This window comes from Amblyomma americanum, chromosome 7 (genome assembly GCF_052857255.1).
Source record: "Amblyomma americanum isolate KBUSLIRL-KWMA chromosome 7, ASM5285725v1, whole genome shotgun sequence".
Classification (NCBI taxonomy): domain Eukaryota; kingdom Metazoa; phylum Arthropoda; class Arachnida; order Ixodida; family Ixodidae; genus Amblyomma; species Amblyomma americanum.
In genome coordinates, this window is record NC_135503.1 from 52,332,772 (window position 1) to 52,351,285 (window position 18,514).

The following is an 18,514-nucleotide window of genomic DNA, read 5'->3' on the forward strand; positions in this document are numbered from 1 at the left end:
TTACTGATAGCTTTGTGGGATGTGTAACATAACGATGGATGCTACTGCTGTTGAAGCTTTATTGAACGTAGCAATAATATATAATCTTAGGTCATCTGGCTGAAGGCGTCAGTCATTGCCTAAGGGTTCATGCCACCGATTACAGCCTCTTCAACGTAATACCTTCTCTATAGCGTCTTTTGCACTGGACAAAAAATGGCTTCCTTAGCAAGTTACATGTGCCAAGAACAAAAGAGGTGAAAATTGCAATGTTTTAGTAAATTGTTCGTGGACAACACAAATTAGATCATTTTCCTTACTGTAAAAAAAGAAGCGAATTGCTGACTCTACCGTCCTTAAGCGAAACATGAGCTATATGTTCCTGCGTGGGACGCCGTAGTGAATGGCTCTGGATTAATTTAGACCACCTGAGGTTCTTTAATGTGCGCTCACATTGCACACACGGGCGTTTTTGTAACCTCCATCGAAATACAGCCGCCGCGGCCGGGATCGAACTCACGGCCTTGGGAAACCATTCTTTATTGTCAAAAATAAAGACATAGTATCTGAAATACTTCGGTTGTCTTGAATCGCTGGCCGCAGCATAAACTTATTTGCCGTCGACTACTTTTCACTGTCAACTTATTTTTGCATAAACATTTGCGCTTGAATTCTGTAGGTAATATGCATGTTAGTGCTGAGAAACTCACCTGACAGGCTTAAACCTCTATCTTCTTTATAGCTTGAATTTGAAGGGCTAATAATAATAATTGGTTTTGGGGGGAAAGGAAATGGCGCAGTATCTGTCTCATATATCGTTGGACACCTGAACCGCGCCGTAAGGGAAGGGTAAAGGAGGGAGTGAAAGAAGAAAGGAAGAGAGAGGTGCCGTAGAGGAGGGCTCCGGAATAATTTCGACCACCTGGGGATCTTTAACGTGCACTGACATCGCACAGCAAACGGGCGGCCTAGCGTTTTTCCTCCATAAAAACGCAGCCGCCGCGGTCGGGTTCGAACCCGGGAACTCCGGATCAGTAGTCGAGCGCCCTAACCACTGAGCCACCGCGGCGGGGCTGAAGGGCTGTCCAGTTTACAATTTATCTCCCTCTATTGAACAATTGGCCGAACAAGCACAACGCTCCGTTTTCATCGTGGCTTTCATTCGAGCTGCATTAGCGGTTGTGATTCCTCCTCACCTACACACCCTCAACTCTGGCCTTGCCCGCCAAATGAAAGGGGCCGAAGGCATTGCGTGACACGGTCACTCAAGCAGCAACAACTTCGCGAGCGGGGGGACTCGGTTTACGACGAGGCGCAAGCTTTTCAAATGCCCGGGGTATTTACTTCTTGCGGACTTCGCCCTTTGGGCACGCTTCGAAACACGGCAGTTTCTGCGAATGCTCTCTCATTTGTGACCAGCGCGAGAGTGGGACATCCGGTAGCCGAGGCAGCGAAGCAGGATGCGAGTTTTCATCGACGGGGTGTGCACGCACCAGATGACGCGACGACAAAGAATTGGCCCAGAGCCACCGTTTTTGCGAGTTAAAACTCAACGTGTATGTTCTGAGTAGAATGATCGCGGCGAACGCGTTGTATCGCTTCTCGTGTCGACCTAGCAGCGTGACGGCGTGTGACCATTCAGAGGTGGTACACGTTGGACAAAGACTCCAAGGGTTGCAGTCAAGCAAGTCTCTCTTGAGCCACATTTTAGTCTAAGCTGTGCTTAAGCGACTCGCTCCTACTATTTTATATGAAAAATTTCTCGTTGGAAAGATATTGCACATGAAAATAGAACTGTGAGCCAGGGTATATGTTTCAAAATCCTTTAATAACGACTGAAAGCGGTTTCCTAAGGCTGGAAGGTCTCTGTTAGTCTAGATGCGGCAAGTGGATGTTAACGGGAATAGGTGGCCGCATTTGGTACAGGACGGAGATAACGGAGTTCCATGGGAGAGTCCTTTGTCCCGCCATGGACGCAGTTAGGCTGCTATTGATTAAGAAGAATGGGGAAAGCCCTGAATTGTGCAGAAACAGAGAAACAACCTGACACCTTTCAGAAATTCATTGGAGCTCTCTTTACATATATATCTGAGATGGTAAATATTAAATTGATAAATGTGCTGAATTCCGAAAAAAAAATATTCAGGATCTTGTGAGCATATTTTTATATATTTGTCATGTTACCGTTCCTTACACCTTTAGTTTTGTGTCAGAAAAAAGGCGGTCTCGTGAAATCCTCTCATGTAGTGCGTGAAAGTTAAAGTCGCTGATTACAGATCGTCCCTGACTGTCAAGAAAAACAGTGCCCGTGGATCGAAGGCATATTCTGCAAGGAACTGGCCGGCCGCATACGACAACTCACGACGAAAGAATGACAGTCGGGTCAGGTAATTTTTTTTCGAGCAGAAAAGCACTCATCATAGTGAGCGCCTCCCAAAAACGCCAAGTGCGAACTTTTGAAAAGTATATGGTGTAAAGATGCTGCCATTGCCTGCGTGACCCCGTCAGCAGGCCGTGGTTTAAGGAGAAAGTAACAGAAGAGAAGGCGAATATTTGACTATTTCAGGTTGCACTGAAGGCAAAGCAGTGATAAAGAGTAGCGGTGCGGACGAAAACATGGGGGCATGTCCACAGATTACTAAGTTTGCACTTGAGCAGTCACTTGCTGCGAAGCCCAAACGAACTCTTGTAAACGGGGCAGGCCACAATAACGCAGAACGCAGTGTGTTACTTGTAGCACCGAACCATGCAAAGAAACCACCCTAACAGGAGAGAAAACACGAACCAGCTTCTACCATTCAAGCTGTCCAACGTGCACGAACCTATGTTCAGGTACTAACTGCACCTTACATAGGCGTCTGGGCCAAAAAGCAATCGCGGCATCACCATCTGTCCGAGATCATTAACCTGAAGCTGTTTCCCATTGTTACCTTCTTTGTGCGGCGCGTCTGTCGTAGTTACCGAGCAAACCAAACAACAGAACGGCGCCACAACGGCGCGCAAGTTATAAAAGATCTATCCTGCAAGGATACCAGGAACGCGTTATGAAGTTACCGACTCCATGCACGCCTTCGTGGAGGGGGCTGTTTCCTAATATGTGTATGACACGCTGAAGACGTCGGTGACTTGGGAGAGACGCATCGCTCGCGGAAATCACATCGGCGACCTTCCATCTCCGTCACTTGCGTTCGGACGGCGAGCATGGCTTGGAAACAAGCTAACACGCGCGGTTCCTCTTCAAGACGATGCCGCCTCGCAGGATGCCGAAGCAGTACTGGAACGGCCGTGCAATGGTCCCTGGTGTCAGAACTCGACGTGCTCGGCCCGTTTCGAGGACTTTTACCAGCGCTTTGCTAAAGGATATACAGGCGGTTTTCATTTGTTTCCATGTGACGCCGAGTGGAAGCTCTGTTTGGAAAAGTAGAGCGCGATGAGGCGATTGGTTGAACTACCAGCGGCGCTATATTTGTAGTAACGACATTTTCAGCAAAATTTTAAACTTCGTGTAAAAGAATTGTGCGTGAACAATCCTGCTCTCATATCGCCATAACAAAGTGACGTTCTCTGTTTCATTTATTTTTGCAAGACAAACATTCCGAACCCTGCGACACAAAATGGGCCTGGAGAAAAGTCCTAAGGTGATACTGTCTGTTACAAAGAACAGTGCAGTTCGAGTCGTAGTTTCTCTCGATGTTGTCTGAAGCCTAAGAAAAGGGTGAGCCGGTGGAACTTACGACTCAATGTCATAACATCGTCATCATCATCATCATCAACGCAACAACGTCAACTCCAGGACAAAGGCCTCTCTCACATCTCCAGTGAACCCACGACTCAAAGTGTGCCTAGATAAACATCATAGTCGGCACTTTCCATTACAAATAAGAGTGTAAATGACTGGATATCGCCTCAGTCCTGAAGGATGACCCGGCCGGAACAGCCATCGTTGCTGCATAATGACGAACCTGCACGCCCAATGAGCTTGATAAGATCAGTTGTTTCACATAACACAAGAAGGCATACGATGACAATAAAGTGGCCTCAGAAAACTTACGTCAGCTTCTGATGATGTAAAGATATGGCATCGGTAAGTAGCTAGGCTGCTTACAGATGCTCAAAACGACATTTAATGCCTGCCTGTTAGGACAAGCGGCCTCAGTCATGACAACTCGTCTCAAGGTATTCGTTCTCTCAAGGTATTCGTCAACTAGCCTTTCGTCACGGCGACTAAGTGTCGTTTTACCGATATTTTGGCTTGGAATATGCGGCCTTTGTCAAAAATATACAGCTCAAAGGGTTGACTTCTGAGCCATGCAGTGGTGCTCCTGCAGGACACCTCGAAGTCGTAAGCTGCGAAGCGATGACAGAAAAAGCGCCTTCGAGACTTTTTGGAATGCTGGAAATGCAAAACAAGTCCCACTGCGTGCATGGCCCAGAAACGAAACCAATGACCTGTGCATTTTTGGCAACGGCTGTACGTCCCCTCCAGTTCAGCGTAAAGCTACTCGCAGTATCGTGCCTCTTTCACGCAGCAGCTAAAACACACCCGCCACCTAGGCTACAAGCCACCAAAAAGACGAACAACACCCGGCCTGGCTCAGGCGCCACCAGTGCGGCCAGCCGCTCGGGAATGGCAAGGCGGCCCAAGAAGTTAAAGACGCACCGCGTCCTGCCTCGGTCCCGCTTCCCACCCCCGTTTCCTCCTCTCCCTCCTTCCCTTGTAGCCGCGTATCGTTCATCGCTTCGTCTTCGGCGTGCCCACGCGATCCATCAAAACGCGCGAACGATCCCCGCCTCCGAGAGCGGCGCGACCACCGCCGAAGTGGCGAGCCGCACCGCAACTGATGCGACTCCGCTGCATTGTGTGAGCAGAGGAGACGGTATCCTCATTTCTTCTCCATTCCAGCGCGCATTCCTTATACGCCGTCTATCCACCGTTTTATTTTCATAGGCGGCAGAGCTACAGAAGCAAGAAGTAAAAAAAAAAAAGAAGACATTGGGAGATTAACTCGCGCTGCATTGTAACCGCTTTCACCGTATATGGAGTGCTGGATCGGTTATCGTGGCTTTGCATCGGCGACCAGAAGTGATCGATTCCTATTTTCGGAGAACGCTGGTTCGTGTCGCTGTAACGCGCGTTGAGGAAAGACGGAAAAGAAGGGGAAAAAAGAGAAGAAGACGAAGGCGAATGAAGCGAATCCTCCTTGGAACGAGGTTATACCTCGCTGGTTAAGTAAGGAGCCGTGCCTGTAGAGAAAGAAATTCGGCGAAGGCCGCTGACACCGGCACGCGTTCGCTTCACTGAGCTTAAGGAAACGTGGGCGCTTATGCCGACGGCTGCTAAGGGGCGAGCGGCGCTCCTACTGGTTTCTGAATGTATAACAGAAAAGAAGATAGAGAACTCTGAAGAGCAATTTCTTGGCCACCGAGAGCTAAGTCCAAAGACAGCCTAATGCGAGTACTCACTCATGGTGATGAGCACCTCGTTTTGTTTCCTTTCTGCCCTAAATTGCGTCGTTACAGATGAGAAAGAAATAGAATCGGAGCGGTATGTCCACGCCGACGTGGGGAACTCGTTTGCTTTTCTTCTACATGCCTGTGCATTCGGATCCATTCCTAAGCGCCTACCTTATAAGTGCGAGCATACTTACCTCACTGCTCAAGCGACCTGGTTCCATTTGGAAGCCTAATGACACCTGGTTCATTTTATTTTTGTCGCGTTGTGCGCATGCGCGTTATCGCTGGCGCAAAGACAGGCGCACTTGAAACTGGGTTTGCGAGGGATCAAGCGAGTATGTGGGAAAGTGTGAGTGAGTGAGTGAGTGAGTGAGTGAGTGAGTGAGTGAGTGAGTGAGTGAGTGAGTGAGTGAGTGAGTGAGTGAGTGAGTGAGTGAGTGAGTGAGTGAGTGAGTGAGTGAGTGAGTGGGTGGGTGAGTGAGTGAGTGAGTGCAAGCAATATGAAAATGAACTCAGGAAGCAAATTTCCTTTCACTTGTAAAACTTCAAATAATATTAAAACGATCATTTCTTCTCTAAATGAAATTCAATTCTTTAAATATGTGATTCTCACTGATACGTGACGATTGTACGCTGTTTGAATGTAAAAAAAGGAACTGCCTGTCCAATGTCTTCCACCAGTATCTTGCAGCCATCGGAAGGCACAAGGTACAGGTAAATGATTACGCACTTTTAATCTGGTATAAGTCTGGGATAAGTCTCAACGAAGCAGTCAGCGCGCGGCTCCAGGCAAACTCCCGTACCGAGCCCTTGAAAGAAACGCCAAGTTATCAAAAGTGCCAAGCTATGAAATAACAAAGCAGGTCCTTTACCTGGCGGCTTCGAAGGGTAAACGCACTGCTATATAGCGTCGGCGAGTGGCGGTAGCGAGACGTCTCGATAAAACTAAGCGGTATGGCGTAACGGGTGCGACGCACCCGCCGTTTCCGACAGGGAGCACCGACCCTCTTGTCGCATCTAGAAAGGGTGCGAAACAGCCAGTTTGTCTTCACACGTGCGTAGCCCATCGCAGATGCCGTAAGCGGCCCTGACAAAGGATCGTCTTGTGAGCTCTAAAACTGGAGTTCCAATAATAGCTGACGATGCAGCCATCGTGTGAGAGCACAACAAGGCGTTCCTTAAGACACACAGGGAATGCAATAAAAAAGAGAGAGAGAGGGAAAATGTGGAAAATACCACAAAGCCAAACGCCCGCCGTGTGCGCCGGCTCTGTGAACGACATACAAGAGGTTGGAACGATCCGAGTCTGGTGAAGGTCCCGGGTTCGAGTCCCGGACCAGGACGAATTTTTCTTAACCACGAATATTCAGAAAGCTCCTTATTTTTTTCTTTTGCAAGCCTATATTTTCGTTCACTTTGGTGTTAATGGTTATTCATCAGTGAGATCAAACTAACACTTCTTTGTTAAATGCAACCTCCGACTTTCAGGTTCGGCTTAAACCCCAGATTGCCCGTTTCTCTATCGCTCAGGCCTCTTCTCACCCCACGTACTAATCTTCCCCCCTTTCCCTATACGACCCCCCCCCCCCCCCAAACACACACACTTTTCCATACCCACTTTATTGTGTCAGCGGAGATCGTGACAATTCGATAATGGATTAACAAATGTGTAGCATTTCTATAACTATAATCAAGTACCCGTAAAAAGCTAACTAAATCACTGCCGGAGAGTTGCCGTACTAGCGGTAACACCTTTTTCTTCACACCATACGCTTGAGAGAAATCTATCACCACATTGTTTAGGGCGTTCTCACAGTTTATCTCATAGACAGTATTTTTCGTATTCAATATGATCCTGCCTTACCACGTATTGTCCAATATTTCGGTCATCTATCAGGGTTAAGGCTTCGAGGAGCCGCATGTGAAAACTCTCGTGACAGCTAATTTGGCTTGACCAGTTGGCACGTAAAAGATGGAGAAAGGTTAGTGGAGGGTATTTCTAACATATCATATGATAAGCCAGCAAGGCCAGTTTTGCTATGTTCACGTTCTATTAAATTTTCTCGAGAATAAACGCGTCTTTCGGTGCTGGACGAACACGAACATTGCTACAAATAATTATTAAGTCGATTTCCACAAGGCATCAACATCTGAATAAATTTCTCCATGTCCCCGCAAGACAAAAAAAAATCACCCGTTTTTGCCCGTTTTATTTTGAGCCTGTGGACTACGTGTTCTTTGTCAAAGCCCTTACACTTCAAGCGGTATAATAAAATAAATTAATTAAAAACGAAGTAATGCATGTCCCACACTCAAAACACTAATACGCCTATGTGGAAGTAAAAAGGGACTAAGTTCTCCTGCAACGCACACCCTTCTAAGAGTGCGCTAGAGGTCATCTTACTCCCGTTTTTACTCGTTTCTCTTTAGAGTCTAGGAAAGTTTTCTCTATGTAGTTTTCTGGTAACAGCAGCCACGTTATTCAAGAGCTCACCGCCACGCTTCATTTCTCTGACCAGTTCCAGGCCACAGGCGTCCCATCCGAGCCACCCCCCTGTACTGCCAGAGGCCAAGAGACAACTTAGTTGCAGGAAGGCGCCCACCGCTTTATCTTATATGTTCGCTGGGCCGTTTTGTTTTCTGCCAGCGGCGACGATATCGCGCGCGCGAAGGACGGGCCGTGGCCGCCGCACAGATAGCGCCACGACGGATTATAAGGAGCCGTGGGGGGACCCGATCTCGAATTTCAAGTTAGGGGGTCTCTCGCGGTGGGTCGCTCTACGGCAACGGCCCACGCGCGCGCTTCTATATGGCTCCGCTCTTGCGGCCGAGAAGCCGAAAAGGCGCTCGTCGCGCCCATGAATTAAAAACGAGACGCGCGCAGGCCGGCTCTCTCTTCTGCTTCCTAAAGGTTCCTGACCGCACGGATAACGACCCTCATTCTTGTTCTAGTATTCCTTCTTTCTTCTTTTTCACGATCCCGCGCGCTCGTTCGTTCCTTTTGCGCGACCATCAAGACTGGTGCTTCTGCTGGGCTTGCCGCTTCATTTCCCGTTTCGCGCGTTCATCACGCCCTTGTATCTCTACGCGCCCAAAAGTTGAGAGCTGTGCAACTGCGTGGACACGGGCAATAAGGGAAAGGGAGCTACTTGTTCCACTCAGAAATAGCGTTCCGTTCCGATCCGAAGGCTGTGCCGCCCTGACTGGGCTTTTAGGGGTTTTTATTTTAGTTTTGGTTTCACTGCTATCTAGTAGAGCGAGCGGGGGGTTTAGATTTTTGCATCTAACTATAAACGCTGCATATGGCATACCCAGCAATTCCGGACAAAATCATTTTCGCGCTGGCCCGCAATATGAGCAATTACTCCCTTATAACGAATGCCTTTATGCGTATGGAAAATGAAATGCGGTATTACAGCATCGAAGTATGAATAGGAACTTGAGGATCTGCATCTGCCTATTGCTCTTCGCACTCATTATCCCGCCGCGGTGGTTCAGTTTTTAGGGCGCTCGGCTATTGAGCTGGAGTACCTGGGAGGTATCGAATCCCGACCGCAGTGGCAGCATTTAGGTGGAGGCGAATCGCAAAAGACGCCCGTGTGCTGTGCAATGCCACTGAATGTTAGAGAATTCCAGGTGGTCTTAACTAATCCGGAGCATAGCGCTACGGCATGCTTCGTAACCCATGTGTCGAACTCCACATACAACCAATACCATTTTGCACCATGCACAGAGCCCTCTCAAAACTTCGCCAGGGCCGGTATAACATAACTTTTTTTTTGCTTGATTCGATTGTATCGTTAACATCCGGATAGCTTATCATACTTGATACTTGTCATCTGGATCATCCGGCTGGCATGATCCCGGTCATTACAGGGGTGTGGCGGCGCCTCAATCAATGGCCAATGGCAGAGAAGAATGGAACTGGAATTGATGATGATGATGATGATGATGATGCTGGGTTTCTATGGCTCAAGGGCACCTAAGGCCAAAGAGTGGAACTGGAATTGAAACAGAATCGCTGCGCTATTCTGGCCCTAGCGTTGTACGGATATGACAGCAATGGACGGACACGTTGCTCTTCGAGTTATTCTTCCATTTAGAAATCGCCGAAAAAGACCAAAGTGACAAGAGTGTTGCGGGAGAAAGGTTGCTCCGAGCGTCGTGGAGAGAGTGTGCGCAGCATAGACAAAGAAGAAGGAGGGAAAGAGAGAGAGAGGGGTGCTGTTTCGCCCTCGGTTCATTTAGGTGGCGCTGCGGGCGCAGACCGGGGCCCCGTCAGGACTCGGCCGCGGGGGTTCCTGCCACGCAATTGCGCCTAATGAGGAAGTGCTCTATTAGCGCGTCCAGAGTGGCCCGCTCTCTCTCTCTCCGCGAAGCCCGTGCGGACGCGGGCGGCGCTGCGGGCAGCAGCGCAAGTAATTTAAATGCGAATCATCGGCGGTTGTTCTACTGGGAAGCGGAAGGGAAAGGTCGCCACAAACCACGGCAGCCACGTTATGAGCTGCCCGACGACCTCAGTGACGAGTCCGACCTTAACCTTAATTTGCGCCAGCGCTCTGACTGCGTGCGCGCGGATGCTGGGCGGTAGGATTTAGAAACAATGCATCTTTCCGAGCGACCCCCCTACCTCCTACATTTCTGTATGCAAAAAGAGGCAGACGAATATGCCGATTTCACTTGCCAGCGACTGTTTCCAGTAGTGCCATCTGCTTTGTTGGAAACGGACTAACCACAAGGTCGGGAGAGAAAAAAGGCAAGACGGAATGGTCAGCAAAACGGACAAAGTTTCATCTTAAAAGTGCAAAATTTTCGGGCCAATCAGTTAGTGTTTCTGCTCACCCTTGTCTTCGGTCGGTATTATTCTTGTGTGGGTGTCCAACTACACAGCCTTCGTTTAATTACAAGATTCCATTCTATTAGCTGGGACCGGAAAGGTAGCTTAGTGATACATGCTTTTCAGGACCCTCCTCGAGCATCGTAGAAAGAAAAATGCGAGCACGTAATTTTCACTACGAAATCATTTTAGTCCTGTCTCCTAACAAAGGCATTTATCACGCAATATTTTTTTCACCCGCATCCTTAGAGTGCATTTAGAAGCGGATGCCAGGTGTTCGAGGCCCAACTTTTCGCAGCTCATTTTTTTTTTTTACTACAAAGGAGATTTTCGTAATCACACTTGCCTCATGACTTCGTCGTCGGAAAGGATCAGACCTTTCACTGCAGGAGTGCGTCTGTTTTGTAAGAAAACAAAGCCGTACTTTTCTTTATCCGTTTTTTTTATTTCCTGAATTTTGAATCTGCGCCACCCTGATGTGTCGAAATTGGGACCGGCATCCCACAGAGATGGCGAACTTTGCGTCACACGCGGGCATCGAGATAAAAGGGAAGTATAGCCTCCTTCCTTCACCCTGGTAATGACACAGTGCATGCGTGACGAGCGGCTCAGCACAGCGCGCCGAACAATTGGCGTCACAGGGAAACGACAAGGACTCCTCGGCGTTGTCTTTGGTTGCGCGCATGCAGTTCGGCGGCCGTTTCTTTTAGCCCACAAAAGGGGCCCCGCTTAAGCAAGCCGCTGCCGTTGGGAAAGCAGCCAGCTGGGAAAGGGGGACTCTTTTATTTTTTTCCTTCCTTTTCATCTCCGCACAGTGCATGCGCCGGGAACCTCTTTGTCTCTGCTCGGAGAACCCGATGCCCTTGCGGTCGCAGCTTGAAACTGTTTCGCAAGGCAGAATGGAGCCTCCGATTAAGACTGCGGGCGCGGATCACGACTTCTCCTGGGTGCGCGGAATGTGTGCCCCGACGATCACGCTTCTTACATTTGCTTTTTTACATTTTTTTTGCTCAAAAAGAAATCATCGTGGGATGGCATAGATGAACAATACTTTACCTCATTTGGTCATATCTCGATAAAGCTGTTTTTCTCCGCAGTAAAACACTTTCCGTTCTTTTTCCGATCAGTCGCGATATGGGTCATTGTGGTGCGCCGTGAAATACCCCGAAATCTTAATGAATCATACTTCCTCCAGGGCACTCGTTGATTGTGTACAACTTTCCCGCTCATTTGCGCCCATTATATTACGCATGTGCTTCATTTTTATGTTCGCCATATATGGTCACCATATTTTCGCTTGCTTAGATATTTCAGTTTGTTTCAAACCTTTCATTTATGAGCTTCTGATATTCCCCGAGAATTAAGGCTGTTTTCTTTTCCTTTTCCATGACTACGCAAGTTTTCTGCCTGGTTTAAATACCTCGTGCTTCAGTTTTATAACGAAAGGTGTTGTTGAGGGTAGCGCAGATACGCGTGTCCAATATTGCGTCTCTTAGTGCTACGGTTGTGAACTATTTTTCTTCAAGGCAATAAATTTGCTATTTTCGGCAGTTGCTGCATATCAACTGTCGTGTCTAAAGCTCAGTGAAGCTTTTTTCTTCTTTTTTTCTACGTCCCTGGCGCTTTTCCTGAGGACAAATTCCTTTCAGCATGCATATCTCTGTCACCCTCTATCTTATTTCCGTTTCAGCCACTTAGGGTGGGCTAGCTAATGTACCGAGCATCGTATGCCTGCCCACTACAACGTTCCAAATAACCGCATCTATACTATTCCAGTTAAGCCTAATCTAATACGAGTGCTTTGAATTTAAGCCTGTTATGCTGGCCCTATTCAGGATTCAAATCAGCCAGATCTAATCTCGCCCTATTTAGTTGACTCTAATTGAGTGTATTGAGTGAACATCCTTTTGCACTAGCTTCGCTGTGGATTCGTAACCACATGCACCTACCTTATTCGCACGCAAAAAAAGACACATCTTCGCAGTTTTCTGCTAGTCGGCTGTAAACCCACCGCGAAGTCACAGAAGATCAGAGTTTCAGACAAAGAGACAGCTGTTTAACTAAGCTGGCTCAGTGTGGCGCTCAAACTACAAAGGCTCGTCGAACATCCTTTTGCACTAGCTTCGCTGTGGATTCGTAACCACATGCATCTTATTCGCATACAAACAAAAACACATCTAGGCAGTTTTCTGCTAGTCGGCTGTAAACTCACCACGAAGTCACAGAAGATCGGAGTTTCAGACAAAGAGACCGCTGGTTAACTAAGCAGCCTCAGTGTGGCGCTCAAACTACAATGGCTCGTCGAACATCCTTTCGCACTAGCTTCGCTGTGGATTCGTAACCACATGCATCTTATTCGCACGCAAAAGAAAACACATCTCGGCAGTTTTCTGCTAGTCGGCTGTAAACCCACCGCGAAGTCACAGAAGATCGGAGTTTCAGACAAAGAGACAGCTGGTTAACTAAGCTGGCTCAGTGTGGCGCTCAAACTACAAAGGCTCGTCGGCGGAGAACAGCGGTTATTTTTCTTTCGACTTTTTCTCCTTTTCGCGAGTCTTTAGGCAAAACTCGTGACGCCCAAGAGAAGAGCCCCAGAGGATGTTTGCTGACGTCGCCGTTAAGCCTAGAGCGTCTACGGAGAAGACGCGTCAAAACCGGGCGCAATATTTGAGCACCGGGCGTGGGCGAAGCGCCTTTGCCTTACTCTGAGGAAAGAACAGACCGGCTTTTAGGAACAAAACCGGGGTGAAAATGAAAAAAAGCAAGTCGAGGAAAGAACAGGTGAAGCGCAGGGTTTGCTGGCAGAAGAAAGAAGCGCTCAGCAGCTCGGCCTGTGGACCACACCGGGCCAGACAGGCGTGGTTGAGTTCAGTGTCACGGTGACGTGCATTTGCTTCCTCTTGCGTGTTCGTGCGCAAACAGCACTTGTGCAGGCTGCAGAACATGCTGCTTCGGGGCTAATAAAGGGTGTGGGGGTCGTATACACGAGCTGCAGAATGTGTGCGGGTGGGCGTGTGTACAGGGCTCGGTGGCCGGAGAAAGTGCATGCAAGTTGACGGTCGGGACTCACCTTTCGTAACCGGCAGTCCTCATCGCAGACCACGTTGAAGCTCTCCTCATCCACCAACTAGAAAGCGCAGAGAAAGAGAGAAGAAAAGAACGATTAAACAAACGCAAGCACTCTCTGTTCCGAGAACAGACTGTGTGTAATGTTAATGAGACGGGAAGCACGCAGGCGTAGTATATACAGGCTAAACTTCTTTTTCTTTGCCTTTGTTTGTTCCTACCCTTGGATTTCTTTGTGGGCTCGCGGTATTGGGTCAGAAGAACAGGGTAAGCGTTTCCCAGACGTCTTGTCTGTTACGGCAGGCAAGGCTCGCGGTTAGGATTGTGGAATGGCTGGTCTTGTGATAATGTATGGGCCTGTGCGTGAATACGTGCCCTCACGTCTACTATTTTTGTATAACCAGGCACTACGAGTAGACGGGAGGAACCACAATCGTTATAGTTTATATTGTATAAGAAAAATGCCGGCGCTAAGACATCCTACACATGTGAGACGCGCGATAACTGAGTCCACTAATGACAGCCAGTGAGCATGGAAGTTCCAGAACAACTCAGAGACTGTTTACGCCAATTAATGTCACTCATACATCTATGACTACATAAATAGGGTTAATTACATATTGCTATTAGACACAAACAAACCGCATGGGTTGATGGGACCATGGTTTGAAGTATAACACTGTTCCGCACGTGGCACAGAGTCATCAAGAAAGGCTACGAAGGCTGAAAACTTTGTCTTACCCACAAAAGAAAGAGCAAAACTGTTTACGCAATTTTTCATTCGCGCGATATCGATGGTTCGATGTTTACACAGTTTAAATGGCTTCGCTCGTTTCTCCAACACACAATGTAAAAACGACAGAGAGCTCTTGGTGGGTTCTTAAGAAAACATCCACGACGCCAGAGCATTTACATGCCGAAAGCTTACAAACTGCTTTGCAAAGCGGGCACTAAAAAAAAGCAAAATGAAAGGACACCCCGCACGCTCTATTAAGCATACACGGTCCTCATTAAGCTGTCGTTACAGGCTGTAAAGCTCGTGGTCGTGAGTCGCAGCAGCGGCTTGTTAAGACCAGATTCAAGATGTGGCTTTTTTTTGCCTCAATTCCGCTCAGGCCAGGCGCACACAGGCAAGGAAGGCTCCGGGAAAGCATTAACGGCAAATGGGCCACTCTTCTTTCGACAGGCACTAAGGAAACACGATAGCCGTGTATCATATCTTCATCGTGCTCGGCTCCTATTAAATGAAACCCGGTACCGCAGGGCACACTGCAGCGCGTCAAAAAAAAAAAAGAGTTCTCGAGTCCTAGTTTCCGCCGCTGCCCTTCACCTCCTCGCGTTGAACGAACTGAAGCGACGAAAGAACGAAGAATGGGAAAGAAAGGACACCGAGAACAGAATAGAAAGAAGACGAAGGAAAGCTGCACATGGCGAAAACGAAATCCGTTCGTTCGCTCGCTGAAGTCTGCAGGAACCCGATACGCAAACTGTGAGAGCTCGTCGCCGTCGTAGAGCATGGACGCAGCACACGCTTGAATGCAGAAGGCCTGCTGCGGCTGCGCTGTCATCGGTCGGTCGTCGTCTTGGTTCGTTCGGTCGTTGGGGGGGTGAGGTCTCCGGCGCTCGATTATAAGCATACACGAGTCGACGGCCATGTCAAGGGACCCATTTTGTTAAAGATTCTGCCGCGTAGCCTTTGGACGTCGCCGCGGACACGGAAAGAAAAATGATGGGAAAGTGGGGGCAAAAAAAAAGGGGGGCATCGCGGAGGAGTGTTTTTATGCAGCGGCTCGTCCCGATTTTCGCCTTGCCTGTCGCTCCCATGGAGCTTCTTATTTACCTTTATTATATTTTCTTTTCGGATGAAGGAGTGCTACAGGCGGCTGTGGTATCATGTTGTGTTATGCCATCCTGGCAAAGTTTCTTTCGCGCCCCTGTCGCTTGTTGAACTCGCGAGAGGCTTGGTTGTCAATAAAGGTCGCGATTAGTTTATGCATGCATATCCTTTTTTTTTGTTCTTGTGCGCGCAATGACAGTGCGCCGAGGTACATGGGCTTCTTAAGATGACACTGAGCACTATTTTTCGTTTTATGTATTCTGTTTTGTGCCCTCTATAAACAACCAACTCAACATTTCGAAGTCGAATAGTGCAAAATTTGCCGGAAGATGGTGCTAGCTCATACTAACGAAGAAGAAATGATGCAAATGCGCTCAGATGAGGCCCTAGGTTTTATTTATTGATTCGTTGATTTTTCTTTGTTTTCAAAAATGACTGTATTTATGCTCTTTTTCTTCCTTAGCAGCGGTTTCACCAAGTCTAAATTAAAGAAAACGAAAGAAGGAAAAAACTCTCGAACAATAGCGATCATTGAGCGGCACGTCAGTCGACCGTTATGATGTGGGGCAGACTTGCCACATGCCCCTGACAAAAAACAAAGAGGTACCGATGAGGAGAGGAAACAAAAATCTACAAGGGTTACTGCTAGAGAAGGCTCAGCGGCGTCTTCGACAAGCGCACGCATAATGTCCTACTGTTCTTCCTCAAACACGGCAGACACTCGATGCGACAAAGCCGCGTCGGTGCGACAAAGATCACTGTCTGTCTTCAAAAACAAGCGGAGCAGGGAAAGAATGCAGGCAGAGAGACAGAAAACAGAAACGAAGTCTAGAAAAGAATGCTCTCGTAAGTGCCCCTCAAGCCGGAAAGAGGACACAGCACAGACTGCCCACAGCGGCCTGCTCGACGCAAGAGGTTCTGTCCTTGCAGAAAGGACCCGAAGCCAAGACCAGACCAGACGAAACAAAAGACGCCGAGGAACAGATGACGACACTGAAAAAGCAGAAGACACCGAAGAGGCAGACGAGGGTGATGGAGCTAAGCCTTTTTCCTTTTTTTTTTGTTTTGGTGGCGACGGCTCAATAACGACTTTTTCCCTCACCAAAGTAAACAAGGCCCTCGGCCGTCAACACACACAGCTAGTCTCTGGGTGGGTTTGATCTTGAGCGTGAAAAGGCCGAACGAAAGAAAGAAAGCCATGAGCGGAGATGGAGAGAGGGACAGGGCTGAGAGACAAGCCCTGTGCCTTGTTTCTATCTTGCCTTCTTCGGGGCGCCGCCATACTTGTCTGCTCATCCCTCCACCTCCTAGAAGGAGCTAGGGACAGTGCGCCGCGCGTCGGTGAAATCTGACACCACCTCTCGCAATTACGAGCAAAAAGATTGGAGGACCCCGGGAATACCGGGAAGTAAAACTTTATTTCTTCTTCTTTTTCTACTCTTAATTTTTTATTCAATATTTTCTGCGCTTTCCTTCGAAAGTTTGGCCGGGCAACGCTGGGAACTCACCCTCTTAACGTGCGGCTGCTCAAGAAAAGCTGTAAATTCTGGCTGACAGCTTAGCTTGCTTGTTGACTGTATTGTTTTTAATGTTTGCTTTATAATTTTGGAAAAGAAAAATTGGCAGTCCTACGAAACGGATTATAACCGCTAACGTCACTCCAGACAGTAAGTCACAAGGGATGAACAAGAACAAGGAAAAAAATATAAAAGCAAAATCTATTATCTCTCCTCTTCTTGGCCGCATTGTTATCATCAGTATGACAGCACGCATGGTCCTGGAGCACCGGGGGACCACGCTTGAACAAAATAAAACGAAGAATACGCATTTTTTATGTTTATGTTTCTAGTTTGTTTACTCCCGCACTGTATACACCTTCGCCGCTGTAGAACGCGCGTCCCTTGTTTGCAGCTTAGCGATAAACACTGCCTCCCCTGTTGAGGCACTGACATTGAGAGAAACCATGGACCTTATGCCATGCTCTGGTTTACCTCTGTTCTTGTTCTTTTCAACCTTGCCATTGACTTATTAGCAAGTGCCGTAAGACGTCTGCTGGGAAGGCTAGTCCATGTTCGTATGAGAAGATGACAACGCCTTATGAATCCCAGGTCTTCCACGCTTCGCCGTGGACATAAGCCAACACAAAGGCCAGTCACGTGACATACTAGACGAGTGGTACGGGGAGACAAGGGATCTGTTTCAAGGCTACGGCCATGACCCTGTCAGAGGCGTGGCATTTGGGGTAAGCGCGAGAGGGGTACACCAGGCCACGTGCAGGGGACGTGCACCCTTGTCCTGAATGGTGCCGGCACACTAGAGACGCTTTCAAAGTAGCCGCTTCTGAGTCACGTGGAGTGCAGTGATGAAGGCGAAAGCACGCAGGCGCCTTGCTGGAAGGCTGGCCACGGTCCTTTCGAAGCCGGGGAGCCACATGGCCTCAACCTTTCTTTAGCCTTTGTCCACCAGAAGCCACGAACATGCTACCGATGTCTAGGCGTAGGTCTGGTGCCGAGAGGAGTCGCAGGAAGGCCAAGAAGGGGAGGCCGTGGACACAGATGGCCCAGAAAAGCCTGGGCTACTGGGCCCGATACATCTAGGTTGAGCAACGCCGCCATAACAACGGCATATGGAAACAGCTAGCACTAATATGTTAAGCTGTACACAGCTGCTACAAAGCATGGAGCGGTTATTTACCTTGGTATTTAGTGTGCATTAGTTAACTGGGTGCAATAAGTAATTATTACGCTGTCTGTGTGTTTTAGTGACAGGTTTGGGTTGGGCGGAGCCTTTGCAATTATTTCTGTGGTTGGCGTAATTTGTCCCTGACTGGGTAATGATTATTCAGAAGTGACAATGTTGCACTGCAATTTCTTTTAGTAATATTGTGATTCGAGTGAGTTCGTTGCACGAGTGTTCTGCAAGGAGGTTTATTTTGCAGGCTGTCTGTGGTGCAGACAAGCACCAGTGTCCTTAAGCGGTGCGGAATGTTCTCTGTTAAAATAAAAGTGAGAAATCGAACAACGTATAGACCTCAAGTGCTGGCTTGTGGTAAAGAAGCATTCCGAGAGAGAACACAAGACATTTTTTTTTCCTGCTCTTTCAGCGTTCGGTCTGGTATTGCGCCTTAAAACGCTAGATTTAAGCAGCTTAAATCCTGATGAAGTCATGCTTCGTTAGCACTGAACGTCGACGGAGATTAATTTTGCTGTTAGACTACCCCGCTGTCCCAGAAGTGGTCGAATATTTATTTATTTATTATCCAATATTTATCAAATATTATTTGTGCGAGTGGCGTGGCCTTAATATCTGTTTCTTGTTGCAGTGTAACTACTAAGCGTATG

The 18,514-nt window shown here is 48.1% G+C and overlaps 1 protein-coding gene across 2 annotated transcripts in view; it reads right to left on the reverse strand.

Moving 5' to 3' along the window:
- sev (receptor protein-tyrosine kinase sevenless) overlaps positions 1-18,514 on the reverse strand; it is a 124,924-nt gene that overhangs the window by 57,130 nt on the left and 49,280 nt on the right. For both annotated transcript variants that reach the window (XM_077632216.1, XM_077632215.1), the window contains exon 2: positions 13,341-13,397. In XM_077632216.1, the coding sequence (XP_077488342.1) occupies positions 13,341-13,397 (57 nt within the window). The remainder of the gene's footprint in view (positions 1-13,340; positions 13,398-18,514) is intronic.